Source organism: Bombina bombina, chromosome 1, assembly GCF_027579735.1.
Source record: "Bombina bombina isolate aBomBom1 chromosome 1, aBomBom1.pri, whole genome shotgun sequence".
NCBI lineage: Eukaryota > Metazoa > Chordata > Amphibia > Anura > Bombinatoridae > Bombina > Bombina bombina.
This window is the reverse complement of record NC_069499.1, coordinates 1,034,350,013-1,034,370,430: the sequence shown is the minus strand read 5'-3', so window position 1 is coordinate 1,034,370,430 and position 20,418 is coordinate 1,034,350,013. Positions and strand designations below refer to the sequence as shown.

Genomic DNA, 20,418 nt, shown 5'->3' with positions numbered 1-20,418 from the left:
AGGAGCTGTTAATACAAGTCTGGATGGGTTCGCAGAAAGACTCTCCCTGCATCTCCAGACTAACATTCGTCAATGCTCTCACGGAGAGGCTGACAAGACTACTTAAAACTCCAGTCCCATTTCGAAGGGTAGATACCCTTCATAAGGAACTACTCCAAATCTTCTGACACTTCTCTGCCCACCTCCTGTGACGAAAGGCAAAGAATGACTGGGAAATGAGGGAAGTGGGAGAGGTATTTAAGCCTTTGGCTGGGGTGTCTTTGCCTCCACCTGGTGGCCAGGTTCAATCAATATTTCCTAACAGTAAGGAATGATGCCGTGGACTCTCCTCATATTAAGAAGGGAAGTATTAAGAAGGAAAGTATTTTTAAACAGTTATTCCTATATATATCTGTATATATCTAAATATATATATGTTTATATACATATATATATATATATATATATATATATAGTATCAAAATACCAATATATATACTTACAGAGATAAGCGCACTCACAGGAACGAACAACCAGCTCAATACCATTGTTAGCCTGTTCTGTAGCAATTTACCACCTAGATGCAGCATCTTTTTAGCCCAGTAATGCTTTTCACAGAGTAGAACTTTCCTGTAGTATATCATTCTAATCCCGCCTATTATGGTCAGAGGCAATTCCTCTCTGAACAAGGAACACAGCAACCCCAGACAATCAAATAAATAGAATAGATGTTTTGCATCGAGGTTCTTAATTATTGACATATTATGGTTGCTCAAACCTGAACACACTTGCACTGTTCCCAGTGCAGTATTTACTATGCATAAATTTTGTGATTAAATAACATTACAGATCATATGGCTTTCCTAGATTATTTTAACTATAGAAAGACTATAGGCTAGATTACAAGTGGAGCGCAAAATACCGCCTTTGCAAAAGCAATATTTGCGCTTCACTGAGTAATACCAGCACATGCAAATGTGCGCTTGTATTACAAGTTAGCCGCAATGCGAACGCTTATGAGATCGGACTTCCATAGGCTCCAATGGGAGCCTCATTCTTATATATATAAGCATTTACATATATACACGGCATGAGAACTAGCGCAGTATATAAGCATATACATATATATTTTCCAGAAACACACAGGTCCCATAGAATACAATGTAAAGGCACTTTTCAGTACAATTTTATTTCTAACACCCTACAGCCAACATTAGCCCCTAAAAACTGCTAAGTGCAGTTACTTTATTAAAAAATAAAGATGCTACTATCTTTATTTTTTAATAAAGTTTATTACACTTGATTTTGGGGGCATTTGGTGGAGATTTATAAAATTAACCATGTCTATTTAAAGTCAGATGTGGTCTGGCAGTGCAGTATTGGTCTGGAGCTGAACAAGGCAGCTGAGACAATCAGGGTCTTTATAAATGCATATCAGACAATCACTGGTTATGTTCATCTTAGGATCAGCCCAAAGAAGTCCAAAACAATAGTCTGAGGTTCATGTTCCTTGTTCATAGGAGCATTGCCTGGTATTTTGGGGCTGGACTGACCTTGTTAGGCGGGATCAGACTGATATACTTTGGGAAAGTTCTAATTTGTGAAAAGCACAATTGGGCTAAAAGGAGGCTGCTCACAGGTGGTAACTCACAATTGAACAAGCTACAGAGCTGTTGTTCATTACTGGTAGAGCACTCCTCTTTCTGTATGTACAATAATAAAATGCTCTTGCACCTTAGAACATTATTGCTCCTTTATTTCCCTTTAAGTTATACAGCTCTGATATATATATATATATATATATATATATATATATATATTGTAAACAAAAGACTACAAAGTAACTATGCTGAACTGAGGAGAGACACACATGTTGTCACTAAAAATTAAGTTCAGTAAATATCTACTACTACATATCTACTGTGGCACAGTTGTTTTGTCAAGTCCCCAAAATGAACCAAGCACTGATTTGTTGGGTGATCTTAAATGGACATTAAACTGCTGGGTACAAGTACAGTGAAATGGTTGCTTCTCAACATGCTATTGTTTTTCCTCCTGTGCACACAGCTCTCTTCAAAGCTATTCTTTTATTTTAACCCTTCAAAACTGCTGATTAGTGAAGTTTTGAATCTTCACACTGAGCACCACCATCTTTGAATTTAAATATTCTAGTACCCTGAGATGGCAGTGGGGCACAATGACAGACCAGTGATATTGTCTGAAAAAATGTAACTCTTCTGCTTTCTATTATGCAAGCTCAGTGCAAGGTGCAGCTATCAAAAAGCCAACTATGTTACTGATCTGTAAAAGCTTCTTGCCACAGGATGTAACAATACACTCGCTACAAGATGGCGGCACCCAGTATAAAATGCAGAGCTTTACTAACTGGCGTCTGTAATGGATTAAAATAAAAGAACGGCTTTAAAGAGAGCTGCAGGTAGAAGAGAATAAAAATAGCATGGTGAGTAGTAAGTATGTTACTGTAGTTGTACCTAGCAGTTTAATATCCCTTTAATAGTAAATATTACATGATATTTTTTATTTCAATGCATCAACTTTGAAAATATAATTACGGATCTACTTGCTAATGTAATGCATCCTTTTTAAGTACAAAAAATATGTTATAATACATTCCATGACCCTTTACATCTCAATAGAATCATCATTTTGTTTTTGTGTTTTTCAGTGTTTTCTCTTATAATACAAATCTGCCTCCAGGCAGCTATTAATTTCTCAGATTATTTCTGTGGATCACCATCAGTTCATTGTTGTGCTTTATTGTAGGAAGCTGTAAGGTGTGGAATACACAGGACCGTTCACGCTGGAGAAGTAGGACCTGCTAGTGTAGTCAAAGAGGTAAGAGATTGCACACTGCTACGGAAGCTTCAGTAGACACAATTTATTTAGTTCTGCTGTAAAATAATATTTAACCTGTGTAACCTTACACTATATGTGGCAGCTCAGGGCCCGTAGCCATACACAAAAGCTATCTGGCTTCTGTCAACATGGAAGTATGAGAATAGGCCAAAGTAGCAGAATACTGACACCTCCATAGTCACAGCCTTTTTCATCATGAGTTCTGCTTTGCCCTCTCTCATTGGTTAAAAAAAAATGTTATCTTCTTTTTTCCATGTATAAGTGTTCTACTGCCCAGGCCATATGTTCATGACCACAAATTACCAAATGAATATCTAGGAGCTGAATCAGTGTTAATTCACTTATTTCTTAGGATAGCCTTATTTGTGTCCCAGGCATTTTTAAATTATTTTACAGCCATTGTCTTTACCACCTTTATTGTAAGTTTATTCCATGAATCCAAAAAAAAACTACTTCCTCACATTTCTCCTGAACCTGCTAAACTTTAACGTAAAGGGATATTAAACAGTAAATATATACTAGATATAATGATTAGCCTTAGAATAAAATGTAGATTTATTTTTACCATTATATTAGTTGTAAATATTTATGATATAAGTGTAAAAGTTTAGTTTTTATAAAGTACTCTAGATTCTATAAAGTAATGAGTGCTGTCGTGTTGAACTAGTTTTCTATTTTTTTCTGTCTTCTGTGGAGAACAATTAGGGAAAGATAAATAACCTTATTTGTATAGTCTATGTTATTGTCTGTTTTATATCTGTTCCTAATTGTTTGCAGCAGATTAGTGAGATAAGGTTAAAACTTAAGTTTAGACATGTAATCCAAGAATTAGGGTCAGAACCACTGTGCAGTGTACGAGTGACTGGAGTGTACTGCTATCCCCTCCAAACGATACAGCTTGACTAAGGGGTTAATCCCTGAAACGTTGCTCGTTTTTATGTGTCTTCAATAAAGAATGAATCTTTTAAGAGATATGGTGCTGGTGACAATTTGTATATATATTAAGTTTAGACATGGCGGTGTCCATTACTTTATAGATACTTAGTGAAATTTTTAAAAAAAACAACAATTTTCAGAAAAAAATTACAGGAAAAGGGGACAAAATAAACAATTAAATTATATTACAAAGTTTTTAACAACACATGACTTAACATTTTATATTACAATCTCATATTGCTTAATATCCCTTTAAGATTGTGACCCCTTGTTTTGGTATTTCGTTTTTAGTGGAAAATGCTTTCAGCTTCCAGTCTATTAAGTCTCTATAGATAGATAGGCCTATAGTTATCAAGGTCTGGCGGACCTGATCCGACACTGCGGATCAGGTCCGCCAGACCTTGCTGAATACGGCGAGCAATACGCTCGCCATATTCAGCATTGCACCAGCAGCTCACAAGAGTTGCTGGTGCAACACCGCCCCCTGCAGACTCACGGCCAATGGGCTGCCAGCAGGGGGGTGTCAATCAACTCGATCGTACTCGATCGGGTTGATTTCCTGCGATGTCTGTCCAGCTGCTCAGAGTAGGCGAACAGGTTATGGAGCAGCGGTCTTTGTGAACGCTGCTTTATAACTGCTGTTTCTGGCGAGTCTGATGAATCGCCAGAAACACGGGGCATCAAGCTCCATACGGAGCTTGATACATATGTCCCATAGAGTCTTTCTTTGGGTTTTATATCTTTTACCATGCACCATTTTAGTAGCCCTCCTTTGGACATTTTCTAGTATATATATATATATATATATATCCTTCTGGAGATATGGGGACCAAATTATCAAGCTCTGAATGGAGCTTGTTGCCACTGTTTCCGCGCGAGTCTTCAGGCTCGCCGGAAACAGCAGTTGTCTATGGACCGCTGCTCCATAACTGGTCTGCCTGCTCTGAGGCTGCGGACATCAATCTGCCCGATCCTATACTATCAGGCTGATTGACACCCGCACGGGGGCGGCATTGCACAAGCAGTTCACAAGAACTGCTTGTGCAATGATAAATGCCGACAGTGTATGCTGTCAGCATTTATCGTTGTGCGGTGGACATGATATTCTACATCGTATCATGTCCGCTCGCACTTTCTTAAATCGGCCCTATGGTCTCTAGAACTGTACACAATGTTTTAGATGAGGACTAACTAATGATCTGTAAAGTGGCATAAGAACCTTGCTATTTCTGCTACTAATAACTCTCCCAATGTAACAAAGTATTTGACTGGCCTTACAAGCTGCACTGCTTTATCTTTTACCAAATTTTAAATAATCTGAAATAATTCCCAAGTCCCGTTCCTCTTTAGTTGCAGTCAGTAATGCTAAGGCACTGTGGCTAAGCTCTGTAGCAACCCAAGGGTTGCACGTTCGATCCCCGGCAAGGTCCACTCAGCCTTTCATCCTTCTGAGATCGATAAAATGAGCAGCGTCTTGAGACCCTTACGGGTGATTAGCCACACTTTACAAGTACCCCATACATACAGTAATGTACCATTGACTGTAACTGGCCTCTGCATTTTTGCAACCTATATGCACAATTTTGCTCTTGGTAATATTTATTTTTAGATCCCATTTATTTTCCATTTTTTTTAACTCAGTCAAGACTCTTATTGTGCAGAATATACATGGCTCTGTTGTAAAGGTGACAGCTTAGGAACAAACAATTTCTCTCATCCCCCCTCTCACTTACTGCTTTATATTACTGTACCAAAGATGCTTCTTAACTATACTCCTCAAATGTAAGAGGTCACCTTATGTGGCATATAAGCACATTTATAGTCTAATAATTTACTAATTATTACCCTGCTCTTGTTGCTAAAAGCTAAGTGGTGTGCTAAATGTAAGACTTAAAGGGACAGTCAAATCCAAAATAAACTTTCATGATTCAAATAGGGCATGTCATTTTAAACAGCTTTCCAATTTCCTTTTATCACCAATTTTGCCTTGTTCTCTTGGTATTCTTAGTTGAAAGCTAAACCTAGGAGGCTCATATGCTAATTTCTTAGACCTTGAAGGCCGCCTCTTATGTGAATGCATTTTGACAGTTGTTCATCACTAGAGGGCGTTAGTTCATGTGTGTCATATAGATAACATTGAGGTCACACACGTGAAGTTACCTATGAGTAAGCACTGATTGGCTAAAATGCAAGTCTGTTAAAAGAACTGAAAATAGGGGGCATTTTGCAGAGGCTTAGATACAAGGTAATCACAGAGGTTAAAAGTATATTAATATAACTGTGTTGGTTATGCAAAACTGCGGAATGGGTAATAAAGGGATTATCTATCTTTTTAAACAATAAAAATTATTTTGTTGACTGTCCCTTTAACTCTTTTTGAGAATCTGTAACCAATGTTTGAAGAATAGCTCTTGCTTAGACCACCATTTTGGAGAATCTGGGATAATACAGACTTAATTAAATGACGGCACAGGAGCAACATAAAATCAGGAGCCAGGGCAAGATAAGGAACTGGATCAGTATTGACAATAGCTAGAGAGTAGTGCAGGAGCAAAGTCAGGAGCCAAGCCAAAGTCAGCAACAGAAATATTATTCACAGCCACCAGAGAGTAATGCAGGAGCGTAGTCAGGGAGCCAAGTCAAGGTCAGAAGGCAATCTGTAGTAGTCAGGGTAAATACACAAAGCTAAATCCAGGAATCAAGCCAGGACTCAGGATACTAATAGTATACAGCAAGAGGAGAGGAGACAGGTACTGAAACAGTAGTAGGCGGAGAAGAAGACAGGTCTTTAGTAGCAAAGCTAACAGAATTTATAAACAGATAAGACAAAGTGCCTTCATTATTTATAGAGAGGAGATATATAAAACTTTGCTCTGGTTACGCACACATCAGTTCAGACATTTCCCTGCACATCGCAAAATGGCACTGATAACAGTTTCTGCACATAGAAATATACATTTTGATGACAGATAAGAGCCATAAGCCCACTATATAAACTGTAAACTTGATTAGTTTGTAAGACAGCCTAATGCATATCCAATACAGTCTTCATCTTTACCACCTCTAATTGAAGTTTATTCCACGAATGAACCAAATTTGCTATAAAAATGTGCTCCCACAAAAAGTGTCGGACTGCTACTAACCAGGGCACACGGGTAAAAATTAGGGAAGAGCCCACTTAAGCCTCCCCACCCACCCCCTATGCCCTTCCCCACATCCTATGCTCCTCCCTCACCCACCACCCTTCTGCAATGCCCCTGCCAGGGCCCCCCCATCCAGACACAGGGCCCCTACTCTAGGGCCAGGCACAGGGCCCTCACCTTTTTTTTGTAAGTTTTATAGTTTTTTGTACCATTTTAGTAGCCCCTCTCTGAACAGATTCCAGTTTATGTATATCCTTCTGGTGATAAGGCCTTCAGAACTGCACACAAAACTCAAAATAATGCCTAAGTAGTGATCTGTTAAATGGCATACAAACCTTACTATTTATGTTGCAAATACATCTACTTATAAAACAAGCATTTCACCGACCTTACACACTGCAATACTGCATTGTTTACCAAATTTCAAATCATCCAAAATAATAATTCCCAAGTCCCATTCGTATTTTCTAGGGATGTGCATTCTGTCCTTTGCTCGTATTGAAGCAATCAGTGAAGTCTGATTTCTCTAAAAGTGGCAATAAGTCAAAAACGATGCTAGATAACTGCAACCAATGCTCCCTCTTGAGCACTGTGTGCAAAGAATTTAGCTGTGCAATGTTGGGCTCACTACTATTTTCGAGTGTAGTCAAACTTGAACATGTTGTAAAGGTGAAATGCAACCGTAAGGGTAAACTGGTTAACCCATTCTTGCCACAAAGGGGTTAAATAACTGCTTTATGTTTCACCATTCAAAAGGTTTATATGTGTTAATTGCACAAAATATTGCTCTATATTTTTATATATTTTTACTGGCACAACTGGGTTAAACTGCATTATGTGTTACAAGCACAAATGGGTTAAATCATTACTATATGTCTATAAGTTAAACAGCTGTTCTGTGATATTACTACAAAGGAACTTATTACTACTCTATGCATTACTGTAACAAATGGGTCAAACAGTGCTCTACAGCCAAAATGGTACTATATGTGTGTTAGTAACAGCCAAGGGGGCACTATATGTGTGTTACTAACAGCCAAGGGGGCACTATATGTTTGTTAGTAACAACCAAGGGGGTACTATATGTGTTTTAGTAACAGCCAAGGGGGTACTATATGTGTGTTAGTAACAGCCAAGGGGGCACTATATGTATGTTAGTAACAGCCAAGGGGGTACTATATGTGTGTTAGTAACAGCCAAGGGGGCACTATATGTATGTTAGTAACAGCCAAGGGGGCACTATATGTGTGTTAGTAAAAGCCAAGGGGGTACTATATGTGTGTTAGTAACAGCCAAGGGGGTACTATATGTGTGTTAGTAATAGCCAAGGGGGTACTATATGTGTGTTAGTAACAACCAAGGGGGTACTATATGTGTGTTAGTAACAACCAAGGGGGTAATGTGTGTTAGTAACAGCCAAGGGGGCACTATATGTTTGTTAGTAACAACCAAGGGGGTACTATATGTGTGTTAGTAACAGCCAAGGGGGTACTATATGTGTGTTAGTAACAGCCAAGGGGGCACTATATGTGTGTTAGTAACAACCAAGGGGACACTATATGTTTGTTAGTAACAGCCAAGGTGGTACTATATGTGTGTTAGTAACAGCCAAGGGGGTACTATGTGTGTGTTAGTAACAACCAAGGAGGTACTATATGTGTGTTAGTAACAACCAAGGGGGTACTATGTGTGTGTTAGTAACAGCCAAGGGGGTACTATATGTGTGTTAGTAACAGCCAAGGGGGTACTATATGTGTGTTAGTAACAGCCAAGGGGGTACTATATGTGTGTTAGTAACAGCCAAGGGGGCACTATATGTATGTTAGTAACAGCCAAGGGGGCACTATATGTGTGTTAGTAAAAGCCAAGGGGGTACTATATGTGTGTTAGTAACAGCCAAGGGGGTACTATATGTGTGTTAGTAACAGCCAAGGGGGTACTATATGTGTGTTAGTAACAACCAAGGGGGTACTATATGTGTGTTAGTAACAACCAAGGGGGTAATGTGTGTTAGTAACAGCCAAGGGGGCACTATATGTATGTTAGTAACAGCCAAGGGGGCACTATATGTGTGTTAGTAAAAGCCAAGGGGGTACTATATGTGTGTTAGTAACAGCCAAGGGGGTACTATATGTGTGTTAGTAATAGCCAAGGGGGTACTATATGTGTGTTAGTAACAACCAAGGGGGTACTATATGTGTGTTAGTAACAACCAAGGGGGTAATGTGTGTTAGTAACAGCCAAGGGGGCACTATATGTTTGTTAGTAACAACCAAGGGGGTACTATATGTGTGTTAGTAACAGCCAAGGGGGTACTATATGTGTGTTAGTAACAGCCAAGGGGGCACTATATGTGTGTTAGTAACAACCAAGGGGACACTATATGTTTGTTAGTAACAGCCAAGGTGGTACTATATGTGTGTTAGTAACAACCAAGGGGGTACTATGTGTGTGTTAGTAACAACCAAGGGGGTACTATATGTGTGTTAGTAACAACCAAGGGGGTACTATGTGTGTGTTAGTAACAGCCAAGTGGGTACTATATGTGTGTTAGTAACAGCCAAGGGGGTACTATATGTGTGTTAGTAACAGCCAAGGGGGCACTATATGTATGTTAGTAACAGCCAAGGGGGCACTATATGTGTGTTAGTAAAAGCCAAGGGGGTACTATATGTGTGTTAGTAACAGCCAAGGGGGTACTATATGTGTGTTAGTAATAGCCAAGGGGGTACTATATGTGTGTTAGTAACAACCAAGGGGGTACTATATGTGTGTTAGTAACAACCAAGGGGGTAATGTGTGTTAGTAACAGCCAAGGGGGCACTATATGTGTGTTAGTAACAGCCAAGGGGGCACTATATGTGTGTTAGTAAAAGCCAAGTGGGAACTATATGTGTGTTAGTAACAGCCAAGGGGGTATTATATGTGTGTTAGTAACAGCCAAGGGGGCACTATATCTGTGTTAGTAACAACCAAGGGGGCACTATATGTTTGTTAGTAACAGCCAAGGTGGTACTATATGTGTGTTAGTAACAGCCAAGGGGGTACTATGTGTGTGTTAGTAACAACCAAGGGGGTACTATGTGTGTGTTAGTAACAACCAAGGGGGTACTATATGTGTGTTAGTAACAACCAAGGGGGTACTATTTGTGTGTTAGTAACAGCCAAGGGGGTACTATATGTGTGTTAGTAACAGCCAAGGGGGTACTATATGTGTGTTAGTAACAGCCAAGGGGGTACTATATGTGTGTTAGTAACAGCCAAGGGGGCACTATATGTATGTTAGTAACAGCCAAGGGGGTACTATATGTGTGTTAGTAACAACCAAGGGGGTACTATATGTGTGTTAGTAACAACCAAGGGGGTACTATATGTGTGTTAGTAACAGCCAAGGGGGTACTATGTGTGTGTTAGTAACAACCAAGGGGGTACTATATGTGTGTTAGTAACAGCCAAGGGGGTACTATGTGTGTGTTAGTAACAACCAAGGGGGTACTATATGTGTGTTAGTAACAACCAAGGGGGTACTATATGTGTGTTAGTAACAGCCAAGGGGGCACTATATGTGTGTTAGTAACAGCCAAGGGGGCACTATATGTGTGTTAGTAACAGCCAAGGGGGTACTATATGTGTGTTAGTAAAAGCCAAGGGGGTACTATATGTGTGTTAGTAACAGCCAAGGGGGTACTATATGTGTGTTAGTAACAGCCAAGGGGGCACTATATGTGTGTTAGTAACAGCCAAGGGGGTACTATATGTGTGTTAGTAACAACCAAGGGGGCACTATATGTGTGTTAGTAACAGCCAAGGGGGTACTATATGTGTGTTAGTAACAACCAAGGGGGTACTATATGTGTGTTAGTAACAGTCAAGGGTGTACTATATGTGTGTTAGTAACAGCCAAGGGGGCACTGTATGTGTGTTAGTAAAAGCCAAGGGGGTACTATATGTGTGTTAGTAACAGGCATGGGGTACTGTATGTGTGTTAGTAATAGCCAAGGGGGTACTGTATGTGTGTTAAACAGCCAAGGCGGGTGAAAAAATGTTCAGTTTATGTGAAAACATATGGTGTGTTGAGGAAGAACATAGTGCAGTAAACACATAGTTGCATGCAAGTAATATTGCAAAAATATAATCCCATTAAACATTAGACAATTTTCTTTTCTTCTACAAGATATGACGAGTCCACGGATTTCATCCTTGTGGGATTTATCCTCCTGCTAACAGGAAGTGGCATAGAGCACCACAGCAGAGCTGTATATATAGCCCCTCCCTTCCCTCCACCTCCAGTCATTCTCTTTGCCTGTGTTAGTGATAGGAAGAGGTAAAGTGAGGTGTTAGTTTTAGATTCTTCAATCAAGATATTTTTTATTTTAAAATGGTACCGGTGAGTACAATTTTCCTCAGGGAGAAATCGTCAGTCTGGATTCCCAAGAGGAATGAAGAGATCTTTTTTCTGCCCTGAGGTTAATGATCTTAGCAGACGTTACTAAGATCCAGTATGGTTCCCACAGAACTTCTGAAGGTAGTGCAAGAAAAATCTTCAGTGTGGAGAACGGTGTCATGCTACAAGCAGCATTGAGGTATGTTCAGTCTTTTATTTCTGAGGAGACTTGTTATATCAGAACTGGCTGACATTATTCCCTGTAAGGGAAGGGGTAAGCAGTAGTCCTATATGATTAGGGTGTTACTGAAATTCCTATTTTATGCATATTGATACTAAGGTTATGTATCTTAATAAAGGGCTTGACACTGGGAGAGGCAGCTATGACACTTTATATATTTAATATTGGGTGATATAAGTGTGAGTGAAGGGGACCACATGGCTTTTTACAAACCGCTTCCCATGCGGTTAGGAAGACTGTTGATGCGATGTCCATAGTGGGCGGGGCCTATTTCGCGCGCTCAGACGCGCAGTTTCTTCTCTCTAGAAGGCAGCAGGCACTTGCTCCGGTGGGACTTAAAGTTGGATTTTAGTCACCGGATCGTTATTGAGTCAATCTTGAGTACCCTGGGGGCAGGTAGGCACCACAGCGGCTGTTATCGTTGTTTAAAGTTTATTTTCAGAATAAAAAGACTTTTTAAAAGATGATTTAGCTTTTTCTCAAATGCTGCAATAATTTTTGGCAAATTTGAACTGTTTAGTGTAATTTTTTAGTGCTAAAAAATCGTTTTTGTGCAGTACAGAAAAATTGTTGCGTTTTTATTATTTAAAGGCACAGTACATTTTTTTCAACAAATTCTTTGAATCAATAAATAAGGTTAAGAACGACTATTGTGGCTATTACTAGTCTGTTTATCATGTCTGAACTTGAGGAAACTCCTTGTTCTATGTGTTTAAAGGCCATTGTGGAACCCCCTCTTACTTTGTGTACCTCTTGTACTGAAAGCGCCTTACAATGTAAAAAGCATATTTTATGTAAAGAAAGTGTGCCTAAGGATGATTCTCAGTCTGATGAGAATCAGGATATGCTGTCAAATTCTCCCCAAGTGTCACAACCTTTAACGCCCACCCAAGCGACGCCGAGTTCCTCAACCACGTCTAATTCATTTACTCTGCAGGATATGGCTGCAGTTATGTCAACTACCCTTACAGAGGTATTTTCTAAGTTGCCAGTGTTACAGGGTAAATGCAGTAGGACAGGAATCAATGTGAATACTGAGTCCTCTGATGCTTTGTTGGCTATTTCCGATGTACCCTCACAGGGATCTGAGTTGGGGGTCAGGGAACTTTTGTCTGAGGGAGAACTTTCGGAATTGGGAAGTGTGTTACCTCAGACAGATTCGGACGTCATGTCCTTTAAATTTAAGCTGGAACACCTCCGCCTGTTGCTTAGGGAGGTTTTAGCGACTCTGGATGACTGTGACCCTATTATGGTGCCACCAGAGAAATTGTGTAAGATGGACAAATATCTAGAAGTTCCCGCTTACACTGATGTTTTTCCGGTTCCCAAGAGAATCTCGGAGATTATCAAGAAGGAGTGGGACAGACCGGGTATACCGTTCTCTCCTCCTCCTAATTTTTAATAAAATGTTTCCCATATCAGACACCAAATCGGGACTCTTGGCAGACTGTCCCTAAGGTGGAGGGAGCTATATCTACCCTGGCTAAACGTACAACTATTCCTATTGAGGACAGCTGTGCTTTCAAAGACCCTATGGATAAGAAATTAGAGGGTCTTCTAAAGAATTTGTTTATTCATCAGGGTTTCCTTTTACAACCGACAGCCTGCATTGTTCCAGTTACTACTGCAGCGTCTTTCTGGTTTGATGCCTTAGAAGAGTCTCTCAAAATTGAGACCCCTTTAGAGGATATTTTAGATAGCCAATTCTTTTATCACAGATGCCGCCTTTCAAATTGCTAAGTTGGCGGCTAAAAATGCAGGATTTGCCATTTTAGCGCGTAGAGCGTTATGGCTAAAATCGTGGTCTGCTGATGTGTCATCTAAGTCAAAGCTCTTGGCTATTCCTTTCAAGGGTAAGACCCTATTCTGGCCTGAGTTGAAGGAAATCATTTCTGACATTACTGGAGGTAAAGGTCCCGCTCTACCTCAGGATAAGTCTGTTAAGATGAGGGGAAAACAAAATAATTTCCGTTCCTTTCGGAACTTTAAAGGAGTACCCTCTTCTTCCTCTTCCTCCACAAAGCAGGAAGGGAATTTTGCTCAGGCCAAGTCCGTTTGGAGACCCAACCAGGCTTAGAACAAGGGTAAACAACCCAAGAAGCCCGCTGCTACTACAAAGACAGCATGAAGGGGTGGCCCCCGATCCGGGACCGGATCTAGTAGGGGGCAGACTTTCTTTCTTTGCCCAGGCTTGGGCAAGAGATGTTCAGGACCCCTGGGCACTAGAAATCGTGACCCACGAGTATCAACTAGAATTCAAAAGTTTTCTCCCAAGAGGGAGATTTCTTCTTTCACGATTGTCTGTACACCAGATAAAAAGAGAGGCGTTCTTACGTTGTGTAAAAGACCTCTCTACTATGGGAGTGATTCGTCCTGTTCCAAGACAAGAACAGGGACAGGGGTTTTACTCAAATCTTTTCGTGGTTCCCAAAAAAGAGGGAACGTTCAGACCTATTTTAGATCTCAAGAATCTAAACAAATTTCTCAGAGTCCCATCTTTCAAGATGGAGACTATTGGAACAATTTTACCAATGATCCAGGAGGGTCAATATATGACTACCGTGGACTTGAAGGATGCATACCTTCATATTCCTATTCACAGGGATCATCTTCAGTACCTAAGGTTTGCCTTCCTGGACAAACATTTTTAGTTTGTGGCTCTTCCCTTCGGGTTGGCCACAGCACCCAGGATCTTCACAAAGGTTCTAGGGTCCCTTCTGGCGGTTCTCAGGCCGCGGGGCATAGCAGTGGCTCCTTATCTGGACGATATTTTGATTTAGGCGTCGACTTATTATCTAACAAAGTCTCATACAGACACAGTGTTGTCCTTTCTGAGAACTCACGGATGGAAGGTGAATCTAGAAAAGAGCTCACTAAATCCACAGACAAAGGTTCCCTTCTTGGGAACTCTGATAGATTCTTTAGCCATGAAGATTTTTCTGACGGAGGTCAGAAAGTAAAAAATTCTAAATACATGCCGAGCCCTTCAGTCCAATCCTCGGCCATCAGTGGCTCAGTGTATGGAGGTCATTGGACTGATGGTGGCGGCAATGGACATCATTCCGTTTGCTCGGTTTCATCTCAGACCACTGCAACTGTGCATGCTCGGACAGTGGAATGGGGACTATGCAAATTTATCTCCTCCGATAAATCTGAATCAAGAGACCAGAAACTCTCTTCTTTGGTGGTTGTCGCCGGATCATCTGTCCCAAGGGACGTGTTTCTGCAGACCCTCATCGGTGATAGTGACAACGGACGCCAGTCTACTGGGCTGCAGTCTGGAATTCCCTGAAGGCTCAGGGTGTATGGACTCAGGCGGAGTCTCTACTTCCAATCAATTTTCTGGAATTGAGAGCAATATTTAATGCGCTTCAGGCATGGCCTCAGTTGGCTTCGGCCAAATTCATCAGATTCCAGTCGGACAACATCCCGACTGTGGCTTACATCAGTCATCAGGGAGGAACGAGGCGTTCCTTAGCGATGACAGAAGTATCCAAGATAATTCGATGGGCGGAGGCCCACTCTTGTTTTCTGTCAGCAATCTACATCCCAGGATTGGACAACTGGGAAGCGGACATTTTAAGCCGACAGGCTTTTCATCCGGGGGAGTGGGAACTCAATCCGGAGATATTTGCCTCACTGATTCTCCGATGGGGCAGACCGGAATCGGATCTGATGGCGTCTCGACAGAATGCCAAGCTCCCAAGATACGGATCCAGGTCTAGGGATCCTCAGGCCGTACTGATAGATGCCTTGGCAGTGCCTTGGTCGTTCAACCTAGCTTATGTGTTTCCACCGTTTCCTCTCCTTCCCCGGGTGATTGCTCGGATCAAGCAGGAGAGAGCTTCAGTAATTCTAATCATGCCTGCGTGGCCACGCAGGACTTGGTATGCAGATCTAGTGGACATGTCCTCTCTGCCTCCGTGGAAACTTCCAGTGAGACAGGACCTTCTCATTCAAGGTCCTTTCCAACATCCAAATCTAATTTCTCTGCAGCTGACTGCTTGGAGATTGAACGCTTGATTTTATCTAAGCGGGGTTTCTCTGAGTCGGTCATTGATTCTTTGATTCAGGCACGTAAGCCTGTCACCAGAAAGATCTATCATAAGATATGGCGTAAATATCTTTTTTGGTGTGAATCCAAGAGCTACTCATGGAGTAAAGTTAGGATTCCCAGGATTCTGTCCTTTCTCCAAGAAGGATTGGAGAAAGGATTATCAGCAAGTTCCTTAAAGGGACAAATTTCTGCTTTGTCAATTTTGTTACACAAACGTTTGGCAGATATTCCAGACGTTCAGTCTTTTTGTCAGGCTTTAACCAGGATTAAGCCTGTGTTTAGTTCTTAATGTTCTTCAAGGGGTTCTGTTTGAACCCATGCATTCCATAGATATTAAGTTGTTATCTTGGAAATCAAAATTGGTAAAAATAGAAAGTAGACTACACACATAAGTGCAATCTAAAAGTCTAGGCGAATAGCACCTACAAATAACAATCAACAAATAAGAAACAAAACAACTTGGAATGCGTGCAAAAATTACTTTATAATATCAAGATATATCAAATGTACATAATAATAAAAATTTGTCCCATTCATACAACCATATACACATACGCACACATACTGAGGGGATCCCCCAAAAAATTCAAAAGCGCTTGTGAGGTAATAAAGTGGTGCACCACAAAATAGAGCATGCAGTCCTTTAAATGAAGTCTGTGAAAAGGCAGTAATAAATGCAGTCAAGCAGCAGGTTGTTAAAGCAGTGGCATGATGGTCATGAATATAGCAAGTTTAGTATTAACAGCAGATGCAGTATCACAGCATATAGTTCATAAATTGCTGGTATCATCCCATTCAAGGCTGTAGCTCACAATCACAATCATCAAGCGAAATAATAAGCCATTCGGGCTCAACCAGTTATCCTCAAAGCAAGTTAGAAAAGCACTGCACCACAAATATCATATGAATGTTCCATGAACAAGGTGCTATGAACGCTTATGCACAAACACAGTTCAACCGCATCGAGCGCTGTGTCAGATGTTGCGGAGATTAAGACAATACTTATCCACATGAAAACGTGAAGTAGACAGCCAACATCAGTTCAGCTTAGAGGATCGTCCACTGGAAGAAAGGAGGGGGTTTCCCCAAAGAGGTGCGGTTGCGACAGACCAACGCGTCCCTGTGCACGTTTCACTCCGCTCTCGTGGTCGCTCGGAGCTTCTTCCGGGTTCTGACGTCACTTCACCATCCGGCTCTTTTTATTGGACAAAAAAAAGACACCTGACTTTGGGTAAGTATCGTCATTTCAAAACACCCATTCGCCAGGGTATATCTGCCTTCTTCTTATTGGCTCAATCTTTAACTGAGCACAAATTACAAACTAACTTTGCGAAAAACTCATAACTACTGCTCTCAGATTGCGGTACGGATCGTGTCGTTATAGGGTGTAACGCAAGCTATTTAGCCTCACCGCAAAATTTATAATGGCAGCGCTATGTAAATCCCATGCAAAAACGTCATTTTTTTGAGTGAGGGACTGACATTGCGTTACAGGCTAAAAGGCTTGCGGTACAGCTATACCGACAAGACTCCTAATGGCTGCGTTGCTGTTTTAACGCTGAAATGGCAATTTTTTCAGCGTTAAAAGACGAACGCAAAACTCGTTATCTAGGTGTATGTTTGAATATAGCTAAGAAGAATAACCAAAATAACTTTAGAAGCTAAAAATAGCATTCTAAGGGACCATGTGCTTATATACACTTTGTAACAGTGGTGCAGGATATGCTGGTGTTTTACAAATAATGTAAAAATTATAAATAATACTCAAAACCAATGTGGGGAATCAGCTAAACAGATTCATTTGTGCATTCTAGGCAGTTGAAGTACTAAAAGCTGAAAGGATTGGACATGGATACCACACTATTGATGATCCCGTCTTATACCAAGAGCTCTTGAAAAAGAAGATGCATTTTGAGGTACATAAATAATTTAGATTGTTGTTTCTTTATACTTTGAACTTAAAGGGACATTAAACACTTAATAAATCATTGCTTTGATAGTGTATTGAGAGCAGTGATTAACCTGAGAATAATTTGAACATGTATTTCTTTCCTAAGACATGGAGAGTCCACGACGTCATTCCAATTACTAGTGGGATATTCACTTCTGGCCAGCAGGAGAAGGCAAAGAGCACCACAGCAAAGCTGTTAAGTGTCACTTCCCTTACCCATAACCCCCAGTCATTCTCTTTGCCTCTGTCAATGGAGAAGGTGAAGCTCGGTGTCTGAATATTATTTTCCTTTTTTGGGTACTTTTCCCTGCAAGCAAGGATTTGGGCTTAGCTGTTTCCACGTCAATCTCTTGAGTAAGGCTTTTAAGCAGTTAGGAAAACAAAGTAAGGGCCACCTCACCACTTCCTAACAGATTTGCTGCCCTAGTCACAGAAAACCAGAGTTGGTTACTCTGTTCTTTCTTTTTCCACAGGTCTCTGTAAAGAGTATGTGTTCTTTTCACTCCTGGTGACCTATCTTCTAGGTGTTGGAGAATTGCACTTCAGGAAAATCGTGAACTCTCAGATTATTGGGACAAAATAATCCTTTATGCATAGGATTTGCCAGGCAGTGGGCCCATATGTATGTGGAGGCTGGGGGTTAAATCTTCTCTTTATTGGGGGACATTTTTCCTCTGTGGCTCTTATGTTAAACTTTTGTAGTTTTTACTGGGGCATGTTTCAGTGGGGACAAGTATTTCAGACTCATTTTATAAATCTGCTTATATTTTGGCAATTGCTGTTCCTTAAAGAGTTAGAGTGGTAAACGTTTTTTATTCATTTCTTTTGGCAGGGAACGCGCGCTTTTAGTTGCTGCCCAGTTCCTCTTCGCTGGTCACGTGATCTCCTTTTCTTCCGACATCGGAGCGGAGTGGCATCACGTAGTAGCTGCCTTTCAGTGTCTGCAGTTGCGGCAGTTGAGAGTGAAGTTGCTAGCAGTCCCTGTGCTTCCAACAAATTGCGATTCCTCTGAATTGCGGTAGGCCTCTCAGACTGTCTGAGGTGTAGAGGTCCTGAAGTATTTTCTTTTCCATTGCGGCAGTTTTATTTTTTAGCGTGTTAAGTCTTAAGGATATTAAGAGCCTTTTCTTAAAGTGACAGAAATCTTTGATTTGAACATTTAAAATTACTCTTTTAATTTTGGGGTATTTTTATTTTTGCAGCTATGGACATGGATCAAGAATCTGTTTCTTTTGATAAATATCTATTATGTCTAGAGGCCCAAATTGTTTTGCCTATGCAATTTTGTGCTATCTATTTAGCTAGAACGCTAGAATGTAGAGCTAAATTATTGCCCTCTGAGCCAATTGTCTCCCAGGATAATGCTGTTCAGGTTATGCCGCAGCTTTCTCCTCTAACGTCCCAAGCCTCATTGGCGTGACATACAGTGCCCTGCGGTTCCTCTCAGCCTCCTGGAGGCGTATATTTGCCTGTAGATTTTGCTGCACAGATATCTTCTGCGGTATCTACAGCATTATCTGCTTTTCCCATGTTGGGGAAGCGCAAGAGGAAATCTAAACATTTTTCTGAAAGTAAGGTGTCTGTTGCCTCTGCTGCTGCGAGGTTTGACCTCCATCCTAAGTTTGATGAAGAGGATACCTTGGTAGCTTCTGAGGGTGAAATCTCAGATTCGGACAGTATAATTCCTTTAGCTGACTCTGAAGAGGTATCCTTCAGATTTAAGCTTGAACATCTACGTGTATTATTAAAGGAGGTACTGGCTACTCTGGACGACTCCGATTCTTCCGTCGCTGTCAACCCTAAGAAATCTAGTAAACTTAACAAATACTATGATGTTCCTTCCTCTGTGGAAGTGTTTCCTGTTCCAGACCGTGTGTCAGAGATTAATGCACAGGAGTGGGATAAGCCAGGGATATCCTTCTCCCCATCTCCCGTTTTTAAAAAGATGTTTCCTGTTTCTGACTCCATTCAAAATTCATGGCGCACAGTGCCTAAGGTAGAAGGGGCTATTTCTACTCTGGCTAAAAGAACTATGATTCCTATTGAGGATAGCTGTTCCTTTAAGGATCCCATGGACAAAAAACTGGAGGCTTATTTAAAGAAAATGTATGTTCATCAGGGTCTACAATGGCAACATGCAGTCTGTATTGCCACAGTGGCAAGTGCAGCATCTTATTGTTGCAATACTTTGTCCGAGTTGATTTTAGAGGAAACTCCTTTGGAGGAGATCCAAGATAGAATGAAGGCCCTCAAACTAGCCAATTCCTTTATTTCTGATGCTAACTTGCAAGTCATTAGACTGGGAACCAAGATGTCTGGTTTTACTGTTCTGAAAGTAAGGTGTCTGTTGCCTCTGCTGCTGCGAGGTTTGACCTCCATCCTAAGTTTGATGAAGAGGATACCTTGGTAGCTTCTGAGGGTGAAATCTCAGATTCGGACAGTATAATTCCTTTAGCTGACTCTGAAGAGGTATCCTTCAGATTTAAGCTTGAACATCTACGTGTATTATTAAAGGAGGTACTGGCTACTCTGGACGACTCCGATTCTTCCGTCGCTGTCAACCCTAAGAAATCTAGTAAACTTAACAAATACTATGATGTTCCTTCCTCTGTGGAAGTGTTTCCTGTTCCAGACCGTGTGTCAGAGATTAATGCACAGGAGTGGGATAAGCCAGGGATATCCTTCTCCCCATCTCCCGTTTTTAAAAAGATGTTTCCTGTTTCTGACTCCATTCAAAATTCATGGCGCACAGTGCCTAAGGTAGAAGGGGCTATTTCTACTCTGGCTAAAAGAACTATGATTCCTATTGAGGATAGCTGTTCCTTTAAGGATCCCATGGACAAAAAACTG

General features: G+C 40.9%; 1 protein-coding gene across 1 annotated transcript in view; it reads left to right on the top strand.

Moving 5' to 3' along the window:
* The window catches only part of ADA (adenosine deaminase), a 244,422-nt gene that overhangs the window by 198,406 nt on the left and 25,598 nt on the right, over window positions 1-20,418 (top strand). The window contains exons 7-8 of the mRNA XM_053719921.1: window positions 2,764-2,835; window positions 17,432-17,533. Of these exons, the coding sequence (XP_053575896.1) occupies window positions 2,764-2,835; window positions 17,432-17,533 (174 nt within the window). The remainder of the gene's footprint in view (window positions 1-2,763; window positions 2,836-17,431; window positions 17,534-20,418) is intronic.